The sequence below is a fragment of the Copadichromis virginalis genome, linkage group LG19 (genome assembly GCF_057382275.1).
Source record: "Copadichromis virginalis isolate Kocher_CV1m ecotype Utaka linkage group LG19, C_Virginalis_male_GT1.1, whole genome shotgun sequence".
NCBI lineage: Eukaryota > Metazoa > Chordata > Actinopteri > Cichliformes > Cichlidae > Copadichromis > Copadichromis virginalis.
This window is the reverse complement of record NC_140636.1, coordinates 24,304,447-24,317,983: the sequence shown is the minus strand read 5'-3', so window position 1 is coordinate 24,317,983 and position 13,537 is coordinate 24,304,447. Positions and strand designations below refer to the sequence as shown.

The 13,537-nt window shown below is 39.5% G+C and overlaps 1 protein-coding gene across 1 annotated transcript; it reads left to right on the top strand.

The window, feature by feature from the left end:
* The first annotated feature begins 9,927 nt into the window (after positions 1-9,927).
* Positions 9,928-13,444, top strand: LOC146686168 (syntaxin-11-like). Its single transcript, XM_085441348.1, has 2 exons — positions 9,928-10,067; positions 11,630-13,444. Exon 2 carries the CDS (start codon positions 11,632-11,634, stop codon positions 12,481-12,483), a length of 852 nt encoding a protein of 283 aa, XP_085297474.1. The 5' UTR covers positions 9,928-10,067; positions 11,630-11,631; the 3' UTR covers positions 12,484-13,444.
* The last annotated feature ends 93 nt before the right edge of the window (positions 13,445-13,537 follow it).

Sequence of the window (13,537 nt, the reverse complement as noted above, 5' to 3'; positions counted from 1 at the left end):
CATGTTAATTGCTTGTAAAATGAAATATTTATCAGCCAATCAATGTAGGCCTGATCAAGATGACCTGCTGAAGCATCAAAATGGGGGAAGAAAGGTATTTAAAGCAAATCTGAATGTGGCATGTTTCTTGGTACTAATTGGCTAGTCTGAATATTTCAGAAACTGCTGATCTGCTCAGATTTTCCTGTATAACTATCTTGAGGGTTTAAAGAGAATGGTCTAAAAATAGAAAATATCCAGTGAATGTCAGTTCTCTGAGTGTAAATGCCTTGTTGATGCTATAGGTCAGAGAAGGACTGATAGGGAGACAAATAACCACTCATTACAACTATAGTATGCATAAGAGCACCTCTGAATGCACAACATGTCATTCTGAGGGTTTCTTTTTTGGTATTTAGTGTTGATCAGCTGATCTGTTACCAGTCCAACACAAACAATATTTCATAACAGCATAGAGCGTATGGAAATGATCAAATATTTTAAAGCTGGCAAAAAAGTTTTCTTGAAAATGAAAATCAGCTGACTGGTCAAATGTACCTCTTGAGCAAAACAGACTTAATTCGATTTGGTGTTTAAACTGAGGCGTGTGGGCAGAATATCATGAGCAGGGCAGACAAACACACAACAGTCTGCCTAAAATACAAGATTCGTTTTAGAAAAGGCTGCTTCAAAAGCTTGACCCCTTGCAGTCTGACTTCTGACTGTGAAAAAATAAAAGATAAACTAATAATGTGTTTATCTGTTAAGCTGCATTTCTTTCATTAAAGCGTTTTGCTGAAACTTCTTTTATGAGCACTAGCACTGCAGTGTTTGGGCTTACATGATAATGCCAGTTTAGGCAAGATAATGTGGTAGATGATTTTTTTGTTTGTTTAGTTTAGTTTTTGTTTTGTTTTTGGCGGGCGGGGGGGGGGGGGCGGGGGGGTGTCTTTGTTCCATAGCTTTTTTTTTCTCTTCAGTATTACACATATGCTTTATGATGGTCATGGCAATTTTTTACTTAGATGCCAAAGTAATGAGTAAGGCCAAACTCAGAATTTTAGGCAACTATAAATAAAACACACCCTAATCACTGCTCACTTTCTTAGGAACACCTGTAAGTATCTAAGCAGCCAATCACATAGCCAACACCAACTCCGTGTATTTAGGCATGTAGACATGGTCACGATGACCTGCTGTAGTTCAAACTGGGCATCAGAAAAAGGACAAATGTGATTTAAATGACTGTGCTTGATGGTGCCAGACAGACTGGTCTGAGTATTTCAGAAACTGAAATAATCTTCTGCTTTCCCACAAAAGCAGAATGGGTCCAAAAAAGAGAAACTATCCAACGAGCAGCAGTTCTCTTGGAGAAAATGTCATGTTGATAGCAGATGTCAGAGAAGACTGAACAGACTGCTAGAAAGGCAACCGTAACTCAAATAACCAGTCGTAACACCCAAGGTATCCAGAAGAGCATCTCGGAATCACAACAAACCCTGAAGCAGATGGTCTACAGCAGCAGAAGACCACACCAGGTGCCACTCTTGTCACCCTAGAACAGGATAGATTCATCCTATTTTGTGTCAACATTTCAGACTATAATGATGTGGGGTTCATTTTCTGGGCACACTTTGAGCCCCTTAGTACCAAATGAGGACTGTTTAAACATCACAGTCTACCTAAATATTGTTGCAGATTATGTCCATCCCTTAATGACCACATCTTCAGAGAGCTGATTCCTGCTGGATAACACACCATGTCACAACACTCAGATCACCAAAAGCTGCTTTTTTGAATGTGACACTGAGTTCAGTGCAGTTAAGTGGCCTCCACAGTCACCAGATCGCAATCCAATAGAGCAGTTTTGCAATGTTGTAAGATTGCATGAAGGATGTAAGACTGTGTGATGCTATCATCTTGTTGATTTTGTGCCACAAAGACTTAAGGCCTTTCTGAAGGCAAAAGCAAGTCTAACCTAATGTTAGCAAGCTGTGCCTAATAAAGTGTCTGGTCAACATATATAGGAAGGTCTTCAGAAAAGCTGTAGTAGCCTTTGTTATATACTGTTATACACTCCACTCATTCAGGATTTCAATTTATTTCCTCACCAACCTGTAGCGTATGTGTTTGCTGAGCAGCTCTTGTTGGAGATGCAGCATTGTTCACTCAAAACAAAACATGTTTGTAAGTGCAATATAGCATAGGTATAATTGTTTCTGCCAGAAACTGCAGACATAAAACAAGATGAAAATCATTAGCTAATGCAAAAATAGATTTCAAGACACAGAGCATGCTAAAGGGGAATGAGGCCTTAAAGGAACCAGCTGAGTCACTTACACCTATAACAAGTGCATGAAATAATATATTCCAGCTCTAAACGGTTTGCTTATTTTGACTGAGGTGAGGTTTTATTGTTGTGGGACTTTAAACAGATTAGTCTCAGCCAATTCTGGAGATAGGAAGAAAAAAAACCCTGCCTTGTTTACCCCACATTTTAACTTTCATAAAAAGATTAAACTTGTTAATGCTCTTCTGAAAAAGAATTAGGACCAGACTGATTGGTCTGATTGGCCTACTGGACACTGAATCTCTCTGCTATTATTTGTTGTGGACTGACCTTTGTTACTGCCCGTGCTGGACAGACGGTTTAACACTGCTGCTGGCAAACAGTCCCGGCTGCATAGTTGTCCATCAGTTTTAAGATTTCAGCAAAACAATCCATCTTCAGTATTTACAGTTTATAATTGGTTCTCTAATGTTTTTACATTTTATTTAGAACTTTCCTTTCATAATTTCTTATTATGATGTGGTATCATAAATCCTTGTTTTTGTCTCTAGCTGATTATTTTAGGAAAATCCTATCATTTGTGTCTGTGGTTTTTTTGATCAGATCCAATTTTATTTTTTATTAAATTTGTATCAATTTGAAAAGAAAACATCTTCATTCACAACAATGAAGTGAGATTTTTCCTCTTGCAAAGCTTTTTGATTATTAAACATATGCTCTGAATCTTCCTTTAAACTTCTAAACCTAAAAGGCATTAAATAAATCAAATCAAATCAAATCAAATCACTTTTTATTGTCACATCACATGTGCAGGCACACTGGCACAGCACATGCGAGTGAAATTCTTGTGTGCGAGCCCCACAAGCAACAGAGATGTGCAAACACAACAACACAAACGAGCAAAATACAAGAATGGCCAACCTGAAACTAATAAATATATGTACAATATATAATAGTGTATGCATTTCTGGATGTGTATACTAAATATTTTCCTACGTGTGTGTGTGTGTGTGTGTGTGTGTGTGTGTGTGTGTATACACATTTTTACAAATTAAATAGTAAAAAAATAAAATAAAATAATAATAATAATAATAATAATAATAATAATAAAATATATAAAATATACAGAGTTGAATATGTGCAAAACAAGTGGCATTTATATACAGTGTGGAGTGCATAATGTTGAAGTTCCAGTAGTGAAGCTGAGGTGTCTATGACGTGTTCAGCAGTCTGATGGCCTGATGGAAAAAGCTGTCTCTCAGTCTGCTGGTACGGGACCGGATGCTGCAGAACCTCCTTCCTGATGGAAGTAGTCTGAACAGTTTATGGCTGGGGTGACTGGAGTCCTTGATGATCCTCCCCGCTTTCCTCAGGCACCGCTTCCTGTAGATGTCTTGGAGGGAGGGAAGCTCACCTCCAATTATCCGTTCAGAGCACCGCACTACTCGCTGGAGAGCTTTGCAGTTGTAGGCGGTGCTGTTGCCATACCAGGTGGTGATGCATCCAGTGAGGATGCTCTCAATGGCACAGCGATAGAAGGTCCTGAGGATGCGGGGGCTCATGCCGAATCTTTTCAGTCTCCTGAGAAAGAAGAGGCGCTGCTGCGCCTTCTTCACTGTTTTGTTTGTGTGTACTGACCACGTAAGATCCTCAGCCAGGTGTACGCCAAGGAACCGGAAGCTGCTCACTCTCTCCACAGCAGCGCCGTTGATGGTGATGGGGGTGTGTACTTCTCTGCACCTCCGGAAGTCCACTATCAACTCCTTTGTCTTTGCGACGTTGAGGGTGAGATGGTTGTCTTGACACCAGTGGGTCAGGGCGCTGACTTCCTCCCTGTAAGCCGTCTCATCACCGTTGGTGATAAGACCCACCACTGTAGTGTCGTCCGCAAACTTCACAATGATGTTGGAGCTGTTAGTGGCTGTGCAGTCGTAGGTGTAGAGTGAGTACAGGAGAGGGCTCAGTACACACCCCTGTGGAGCACCAGTGTTCAGTGTGATGGGGGATGAGGTGATGCTGCCCAGTCTGACCACCTGGCGTCTGTCAGACAGGAAGCTAAGGATCCAGCTGCAGAGGGAGCTGCTCAGTCCTAGATCCTGCAGTTTCCTGTCCAGCTTCGAGGGAACGATGGTATTGAATGCTGAGCTGTAATCTACAAACAGCATCCTCACATACGTGTCTCTCTTCTCCAGGTGTGACAGGGCAGTGTGTAGTGTCAGGGCTATGGCATCATCAGTGGACCTGTTGTGGCGGTATGCAAACTGTAGAGGGTCCAGTGAGTCGGGTAGTGCAGAGCAGATGAAGTCCCTGACCAGCTTCTCGAAGCATTTGCTTACGATGGGGGTCAGGGCTACAGGTCGCCAGTCGTTCAATGAGGAGATGGTGGAGGATTTGGGTACAGGGACGATGGTGGCCATTTTGAAGCAGGCTGGGACTACAGACAGAGAGAGGGAAAGGTTGAAGATGTGCGTGAACACTCCAGCCAGCTGAGCCGCGCATGACCTGAGGACGCGGCCGGGAATCCCGTCCGGACCAGTAGCTTTGCGTGCGTTCACTAATGTGCACTAATTTTGCTTCATATTGTAATAGAAGCAGTGACGTCCTCTCTTCACCTCAGTGAAAAAGCAGTATGATATGTCACCAAGGTGGATAAAATGAGACCTAGGGAAAGCTTAGAGCAGAGAAACTTCTGCAAACCCATGACAGGCATTCATGTTGATTTGATCAAACTCTTTGAGACACTGGTGCTGTTATGTGAACCTTAGTACAAAGTTAATAAGCTCACTTAATTAGAGTCACAACTTTGGATAAGTGAAAACAGCTGATGTTTTCTCCACTGATTACAGCAGCCTAGCTGTTGAGGCCTAATGCTACATAATGTAATAAAAGTGCAGGGGGTCTCCGTGAGTCAGCTTGCATGTGTGTACATGTCCTCTTCATCTACCTGTGCATTTTGTGCTATCATAAAGGACTATGTATAAAATTCAGACCTAACAGATGACTCAAGTTTTATGTCTGAACGGAATTTATTGCACTGTATAAAAAAATTTTTTTTAACACAGCTATTTTTTTTTTAATCTTTGCACTGCACAGTTGCACCGTATATGTTACAGAACTGCAGAAAATGTGATTAACTGTAAATCAGTTTACTATAAACATGGCTGCAGCTTGCTTTTGGGGAAAACACACAGAGACAGCAACTGTAATATATCGCATTAAGCATGTTGTTCTACAGAGGTAATCATCTTATCACAGTTAGTAAATATTTGATTAATTTGACACCAATTTTGTACTTTAAATAGGAATTTCAGATATATTTTAAGACGGTTATAGTTACTGGATCTTATCAGTAAAACCTAGAATTTAGAAGGCACTTTTTTATGCTCTGACCCATTACATTGCGATCCCGTTATGTAACAAAACGTTCTGTAGGTAAAACTCACATTTCCATTTAAAAAAAGGGAAATTTGCAGAGGAATGTGGCAAAGTGTTACAGTGTTATGGTTTGTTCAACTGTCCAAGTGCACAAAGTAGACCTTTGTCATTGAGTTTAGCAGATTTGCAGCTTTTCATTAAGAATAAGAAGTCTTGGCTAGTTCACAATGAACAGTTTCCCAGTGTTTCTTTAACTGTGCCTGGTAGGTCTGGACCTTTGAGAAACAGTGCAGAGAGTGTCAAAGTTAGAGTCTGATGTTAAGAGTTAGTTTGCTGATCACATGCCCAGATCACAACTTGTGACCAGGGAAATGTACATATGAATCTCATGCAACATGGTTTATTGCTGCTTAAATTAGAACCAGCTGACTGAAAAAAACAGATTACATGAATTTAACTGGAACTTTCAATTTGTATTTTCTTTTTCTTTTTTTCCCCCCTTTTTTTCCCCTTCTTTTTGTTTTTTAGCTGCATCTGGTGCTGGAAGTTAAACACTGCAATCTATAAAAAGCCTGAACATCTTTGGGAAAATATCTAAAAATAAAAACTGTCCACAAAAATAAAGATCCATAAGTCTAATGCACATGCTTTTTAATCTTATGTGATGTTTCTTAATATCACCATCTGTCTCAAAAGGTAATAACAGAAATTTGTTAAAACAATAATGTGAGCTGCATATGTTTACATATGACTTGGAGAAGTATAAAGCTTAGTCTTTAGTTAGTTGCTCGTTTTGTGCTGGTTGTGTGTATGTGTTTGTTTGTTTTTGTGTTTTTTGGAAACTTAATGAGCTTTGCTGGAGCAGATTAAAGTACTGTTGTATCTGTGGCCCTGAGACCTGATTGTTTTATCACTGACATCTGCTGGATAAAATAAATACTTCAACATATTGCATAGACTTTGAGGCATGTTGCACAGACAATGTGGCAAAAGTGAATCTCTGGCAGAAGTTCACCTCTAATTGATATGTTTTTCCTTTGGTGTACATCATTCTTTCTACATACTTGAACCAAAAGAAACGTGCAGCTCAGCCATCACTGTTTATACCACCGTGTCACCAACACTAGCCTGTCCTCAGGCGCAGGGGGAAGAGTTCAATAGAAATAAAAGTAGTTCCTACATAAAACTGCCCTCGGGGTTTCTAGAAAGAGATATTGCAGCTGGGGCTTTCAGATCTTTTTTTTGTTTTTTGTTTTTTTAGCTTTGAGCACCACCAAGTTAAGTGCCATTAGTATCATTTATCATTTATTCAGTATTAGACTTCTCTCAAGGTTAGAGATCCAAAACAGAAAAATGTGTAAGAAGAAATGTGTTTCATGGGTGAAGTCGCCTTTTAAGTACAAACACAAGATATATAAAAAAGAACTTATTGTTATGCAGAAAAAACAAATTTAAAAAAGTCAATACTTTTAATATTCCTTTTCCAGAGGGTTCCCAAGGTATTCCCAAGCTAGACAAGATTCTCTTCCCAGGTGGGCTTGCCTGGAGCACCTGCAAAGGAAGGCCTCCAGGAGGCATCCAAACCACCTCAAAGTGGCTCGTTTTAAGATGCAAGATTCTGAGCAGCCAGTGGGTCTCAGGATTTATTCCAGGGGTTCTGTGATGGTTAAAGGGGGAGTAAAGCGGGCCAGAAAAATGTCACAAAAAAGCATAGGTCTCCAAGTCTCCGTAACACTGCTGAAGAGACTGTTATTCTTACGATAAATAATACAATTTCAGAAAAAAATTTCATAATAATAATACATTTTATTTAAAAGCACCTTTCAAGACACCCAAGAACACTTAACAATAGAATAAAACACATAATAGAACAATTACAATGAAGAACAATAAAAGCAAAAAGCACAAGCTAAAATAAACAAACAAACAATAAATTCACAGTGAATATGCAGGTTTGAACAGATGGGTTGATTTAAACTGGGGGAGAGAACCAGTGCTTCTAATATCTGGGGGGTGAGAGTTCCACAGCCTGGGAGCAGAGCAGCTGAAAGCTCTGCTTCCCGTGAGGGTGTGGCAGAAAGAAGGCACAGCAAGCTGGATAGAAGAAGAAGATTGAAGTGAGTGAGCAGAAGAGGTAGTGCTTAAAAGATCATCCCTTCCCTCTAACTGGACAAACTGAGCATAACCATGTCAGCAAAACCACTAGTAGAACCACTGAATCCCAAGCATTCTGGGGCTTTTTCATTAAAGTTGTGTATAATCTTTGTTTTACTTGTTTTTTTATGTGTTATTTTTTTTACCTTCTTGGCTCTTCATGAAATATCGGATCATTTTACACTTATTGACTGTGAATTTTTTGTCAAGTAAAAAACATTTGATCTGGTATATTGAAAATAGCTCTCTGCACCACCCAGATAGATGCTGCATGCCTCTCTAACTCTGTTTCCTGAGCCATCCCTCTGATGCACTCCTTTCTAATCCTGTCCATCCTGGTCTGTCTTCAGCTCTGCCACCTCCAGCTCCAGCTCCACCTTCTGTCTTTTTGTTGGTGCCACCGTCACAAACCATACATCACAGCAGGTCTCACTAGCATCTTGTAAAACTTCCCTTTCACTCTTGTATAGAGATAAATGAAATAAAGTGGTCAATATTTCCGTTGCTCAAAGTTGTAGGTGACAGTTAAACTAGAAAAACAAAGTTCAGGTTCTAATTTGAGATGTTCTGACTGAACGATTTAGTTTTGTTGCCATCTAGGGGTCGATCCTTTGGTCTTTTGCTTTGTTGTGATTTGAACAGACAATTGAACAACAAATGCATGTGTTAGAATTTGCTTCTTGTCATCGACCACAAAAAATGACACAGGTTTCTTAGTCTTTAAGGATTTTCTAGGATTTTGTGTGAAGGTTTAATTCTGGAATCCTGTTTTGGCGTCTTCTTCTAACGATGTTGAGCTTTAGCTTCTTTTCTTTTATTTGAGTTCTGTTTCCTGTGTGGTTTTTGGAAGTTCTTCTTTTGGGGTTTTTAGTTCCCACAGTGTTTCCCTTGTCTATGTTTCCCCTCCATATTCTTCCACCTTCTGTGTTATCATGTTTAGTGTCTAGTATCAGCTGTCTTCTGCTTAAATTTAACAGTTTGCTTTTTAATTTTCCTTCCCCCTTTGTGAAGTAAAGGATGTTGTGATTGTGTTTCACTTGTGTCTTTTTCCTCTTCTGTCTGTTATTCCCCATTTAGTCCACAGTCTATATATAGTCCAGTCTTCCTCTTTCTCCTTGTCTTTCTTTAATTGTCCTTCCTGTGCTGTGTTAGGGTAATCTTTTTGCCCTTTGTTTAGCTTTCTTTTATTCCTTTTTTAGTCAATACCCAGTTTCTCTTTATGTACTACATTTGTGTCCTCTCTCCATTAGCCCATGACACCAGGTCTTAAGAAGGCGAGTGAGAAATGTGCTAAAAACAGAAACGGTGAAAGAGAACACTACTGCTGGTTGTGGTTTAGTGGGGAATTTTTAACTTCACATGGTTTCATTTATGCTTTTGTCTTAAGAGTAAAGTGTCAGTTATGCTTATACAGCTATAGGGCACACGTTGGCCTTCAAAAAAAATCCCCCGTGAGAAACAATCCCAGTGACTCAGAAACTCAGTAGGCCGATGGAAATTACTGCTCATGCACATGCAGCCTATGCACCGAATGATCTATTCAGCTTGAGTTTCTTTTTCTGGCTGCATGACTGAAAATCACTTGATGGTTGGTGGCTTCACACTTAGATTGTGTTTCATGAAACAGGAAAGGATGTAGAAGTATTAACTAAAGAAGGCAGTGTTTCATGTCTTCTTCTTTTTCTTTTTTTTTAGACTTGAGTTTTTATCATATAAGAACATTTTGGTCCCACCCCTCTGGAAGATAAGCTATCTCAAATACTTCCTCTTTATTTTTTTTAACATGTCGTGTGTCCAAAGTCAGTGACCTCTATCCCTGATGTTATCTTATATGTGCTTTGTCAAGGCCTCAGCACAGCCATTTACCCCCTTCATTGCCATTTCTGTTGATAGAAAACAACACCCGAGAACGCTATTTTTTTTTTTTTTAAAAAAGCAGTGCGGTAAAGGTGATGATAACAGAGGTGAAATGTAAGCACGAGTGTTTCATCTTTATGTTAAATCGTTAACAAGCATGGCTTTGTCCTACTGTACGTCACCTCACGTCTCCACGTGACACGAGAGGAATGCAGAAAGTTTTGTTTTTAAAAACCTTTCCTCATAAGCAGGTCTATCAGAGATGATGGTTAACAGTTTTAAAAAATCACTTGCTCTTAAAGCAGCCGTCGCTCTACTAACTGGACTGAACTCCCATTTTCATGATCGCCTTTAACTACAGAGGACAAGGAAGTATCTGAAACTCATCTACGGCTAACTAAGAACAATACAAGTAAGATATAATAATTCTATAATCATAGCTTCATAGGTTTTATATTCTTTAGGTTTGCTCAGGGGACCTTTTTAGTGCAAATGTTGTCAGCACAGCATCATGATACAAGACATTAAACTGTTAGTGAGTTTATACTGCATCTGATAGAAAGGGCGAATTTGTCTTGATGAATCATATGATGCGTGATTTACTACTGATTTAAAGAAAAGGGCCAGTACTGGCAAAATCATACAGCTATGTCCATGTACTTTACACTGTTAATGTTTACAGAAAGTATTCACATCCCAATAAGGCTTTTTCAGTGCTCAGAATAATAGATTATATGTTTCAATAATGTAAAATTTGTATTATCTATTGTAAAAATCATTTAAATCCAACCAGACTTCCTTGTGACTGAGTTCATGTCTGCTTTGTATGATGGTGATCAGTAACATGATTTGCTTTTCTTCTGTTGTTTTTGTTGAGTTAAGCTTAAAATAATTGTAATATTATTATTTTTGTTTTTGGGGGGTGGGGCTTTTCAGGAAAGTAGGAAATGAGAGTGTTAAAGTTCCTCAAGTCCAAATCAAACCTGGGCTGCTGCATTCAGCCTTGAGGCTCATGTTTACCTGATCTGCTTGGGAGCTAAACCGTCACCAAAGCTTAAAACACTTTAATTCAAAGTATTGCAACAAAGAAAAAATCCAACAGCTTCTCTGTTTGAGAACTTGTTTGGCAAGTCTTTGACAGACTACATGTCCTAGTGGATCAGGAGAATTCATCTAAGATTACTCGATACTGGAGATGTAGAAAATGTGCCACAGTGCTATGCACTGATTACAAGACCTTTGTGTTTTATTTTGTAAGATGAGCTTAACAGAATAAAAGCTTTACAGTCATTAGCTGGGAAACAGCTTTCTCTTGATGTTTTTCTGTTTTAGCTTGTAAAACAGAAAGCATTTATGTCTTCAGCAGGGATGTTACAGCCAATTCAGGGTAAAAAGGTCAGGCGGTGGCGGTCGGTTCAGCAGTAAGATGTTTAGTTGTAATCAATTAAACCAAGTTTGAGGAGTAAATATTTCTTTTAATTTCAATTTGAAATGTTTTTATTCATTTACTTTGGAAAAATAAAAACTAAAAGCAGCTGCAAAGCTTACTGTTTATTTATTTTAATTTACACAACGCACTGCACGTACTCACGAACCCACAGATGATAATAATCTCCTCAGCTTCATAACGCTGAGGGTTTTTTTTTCACTTTAAGACACTCACTTCTCCCATCGTCATCATTTTGAACTGCTGGAGACTGCTTTTTTCTGAAAAAGCAGTCTGCTCACACACACAGACACACACCTAGCTGTTCAACATAGTTTAATTTCAACTTTAGCAGCCAAAGAGCCAAATACCTCCCTTAGAAGCTGAAGACTGGCCTCAAACATGACTACAAATGAAGAATAAGGTTGCTCATTGCCTCTAAAAGTTGCTAAACACTAAATATATTGGATGTGATGCTTTTTTTTCAAGTCACGGATGAACCTTTTCTCCCAGATGAGTAAATCTACCTTTTTTCTGTTTCCTTCCAGCCATGAGAGACAGACTGGGACACCTGCATCAGGTACAGACTGACACGGAGGGTTTTAGTACAGTGCAGCTAGATAACCTATCAGATCATGAAGCAACAGCTGGAGATAATGAGCTGGATGATGTCCTGAAGGAGGCCCAGCTGATACGTCTGGAAATCCAGCAGATCCAAAATGACATCAGAGATCTGAAGGACGTAAACTATCAGGCTTTGAATAAGACTTCAGACTCCATTGTGATAAAACGGGACTCCAACGCAATTGGGGCAGATATTAAACGCAGAGGTGAAGCTGTGTTGCAGAGGCTGCATATGCTAAATAACCTCAGAGGTGAACTGGAGGTCCAACGCGGCAGTTTGGACCCCACAGTGCGCATTGCTCGAACACAGTACCACTGCCTGAGCAACGCTCTGCGGGAGGTGATGTTCAGCTACAATGACACAGAGATGAACCACAGGGAAGCCTGTAAAAAGCAGATCCAGAGACAGATGGAGATAGTGGGTAAGGAGGTTAGCATGGAGGAGCTGGAGGAGATGATGGAGGGTGAAGAATTGACTGTGTTCAGCATCCAGATACAAGGGAAATCTACCCGGTCTGCACTAATGCAGATAGAGAGCCGGCACCGTGAGTTGCAGGAGCTGGAGAAGAGAATCGCGGGGATCCAGGAACTGTTCCTAGATGTGGCTGTCCTCATGGAGGAGCAGGGAACAGGAGTGGAAAATATCCAGAAAAATGTTCAAAATGTTGGTGTGATCATTCTGGAAAGCAGGGTCTATTTGGATAATGCCATTAAATCTGATAAAAACAACCCCTTCAAGAAGCTGTTTTGCGCCTGCTTTCCATGTTATCACAATTAGGTCTTATGAAGCTTTTATTGATTCTGAAATATGGTGAAACTTTTAATGAATCGCACTGGCTTCCAGGATACACCCACAGATGGGAGCACAGTAGATGGCGCCACTAATAGAAAGGTTTGAACACTGATGGTGATGAAGCCAAGTTGCGCTGGTCATCATAAAACAAGACCCACCAATTGGCTGACTCTCCGTTTCTCTGGGAAGAGCTCCACTTCCTGCAAGCCTGAATTGTATAGGTGCTTAAAAATAGATCTATAGTAAAATATTTATTTAAGGCATTTATCTGTAAAAGCAAAGGGCAATTGCTAATGTAAAGACTCATAGAACTGTTAATATTTAACCTTAAATACTTAAGTTAGGTGATTTTAGGTATATTTAGACTTTATGTGATTTTATGTGAAGTTGTAATGCGGCCTTTATTGATGGAAGTATAAAAGTTTAGCCATTAACAGGCTGGTATGACTGTAACAATTAATGATTTCTGTTCAAATGTTGATAAAGCCTTTGCTCCTGTAACTGTATGATACCAGCCAAAGGACAGTGTCAGCAGTCTGGATATCAGCCTATACTAAGTCTGTGTGACTTGTCCCCCTTAAGTAAAATAATAATAAAAAAAAACCCTTGTTTAACTATCGCTTCTTCATTTCAGCTTGATCTTTATCATCTGTAATTTGACATTGCGAGAACTTCAGCTTTTTAAATACTCTGATACATTTTCACTTTTTCAACACAGGACTGTTGCAGCTGACTAAATGGAGCAAATGGCCATAGCACTTTTTCTGTTCCTACATATAAAGCAATTATGAAGGCTTTTCCTTGCCCAACTACCAAAGAAAATTGCTTATTACAGGTTACAAGACTCCCAGTGTTGTAACGCCCCCCTCCCCCCTTCCCCTTTCTCTCAGAAATGTAAATTTTAATACTCGTTGTATATTTTTAGACCTGATCATTAAAACCACATGTAAAAATATTGGGGTTGCACTTTCCACTTGTGTCAAACACTTGTTCCTGAACACTAAATGTGTTTTATGTCGAGGCTTTCCTTCCGTTTTCA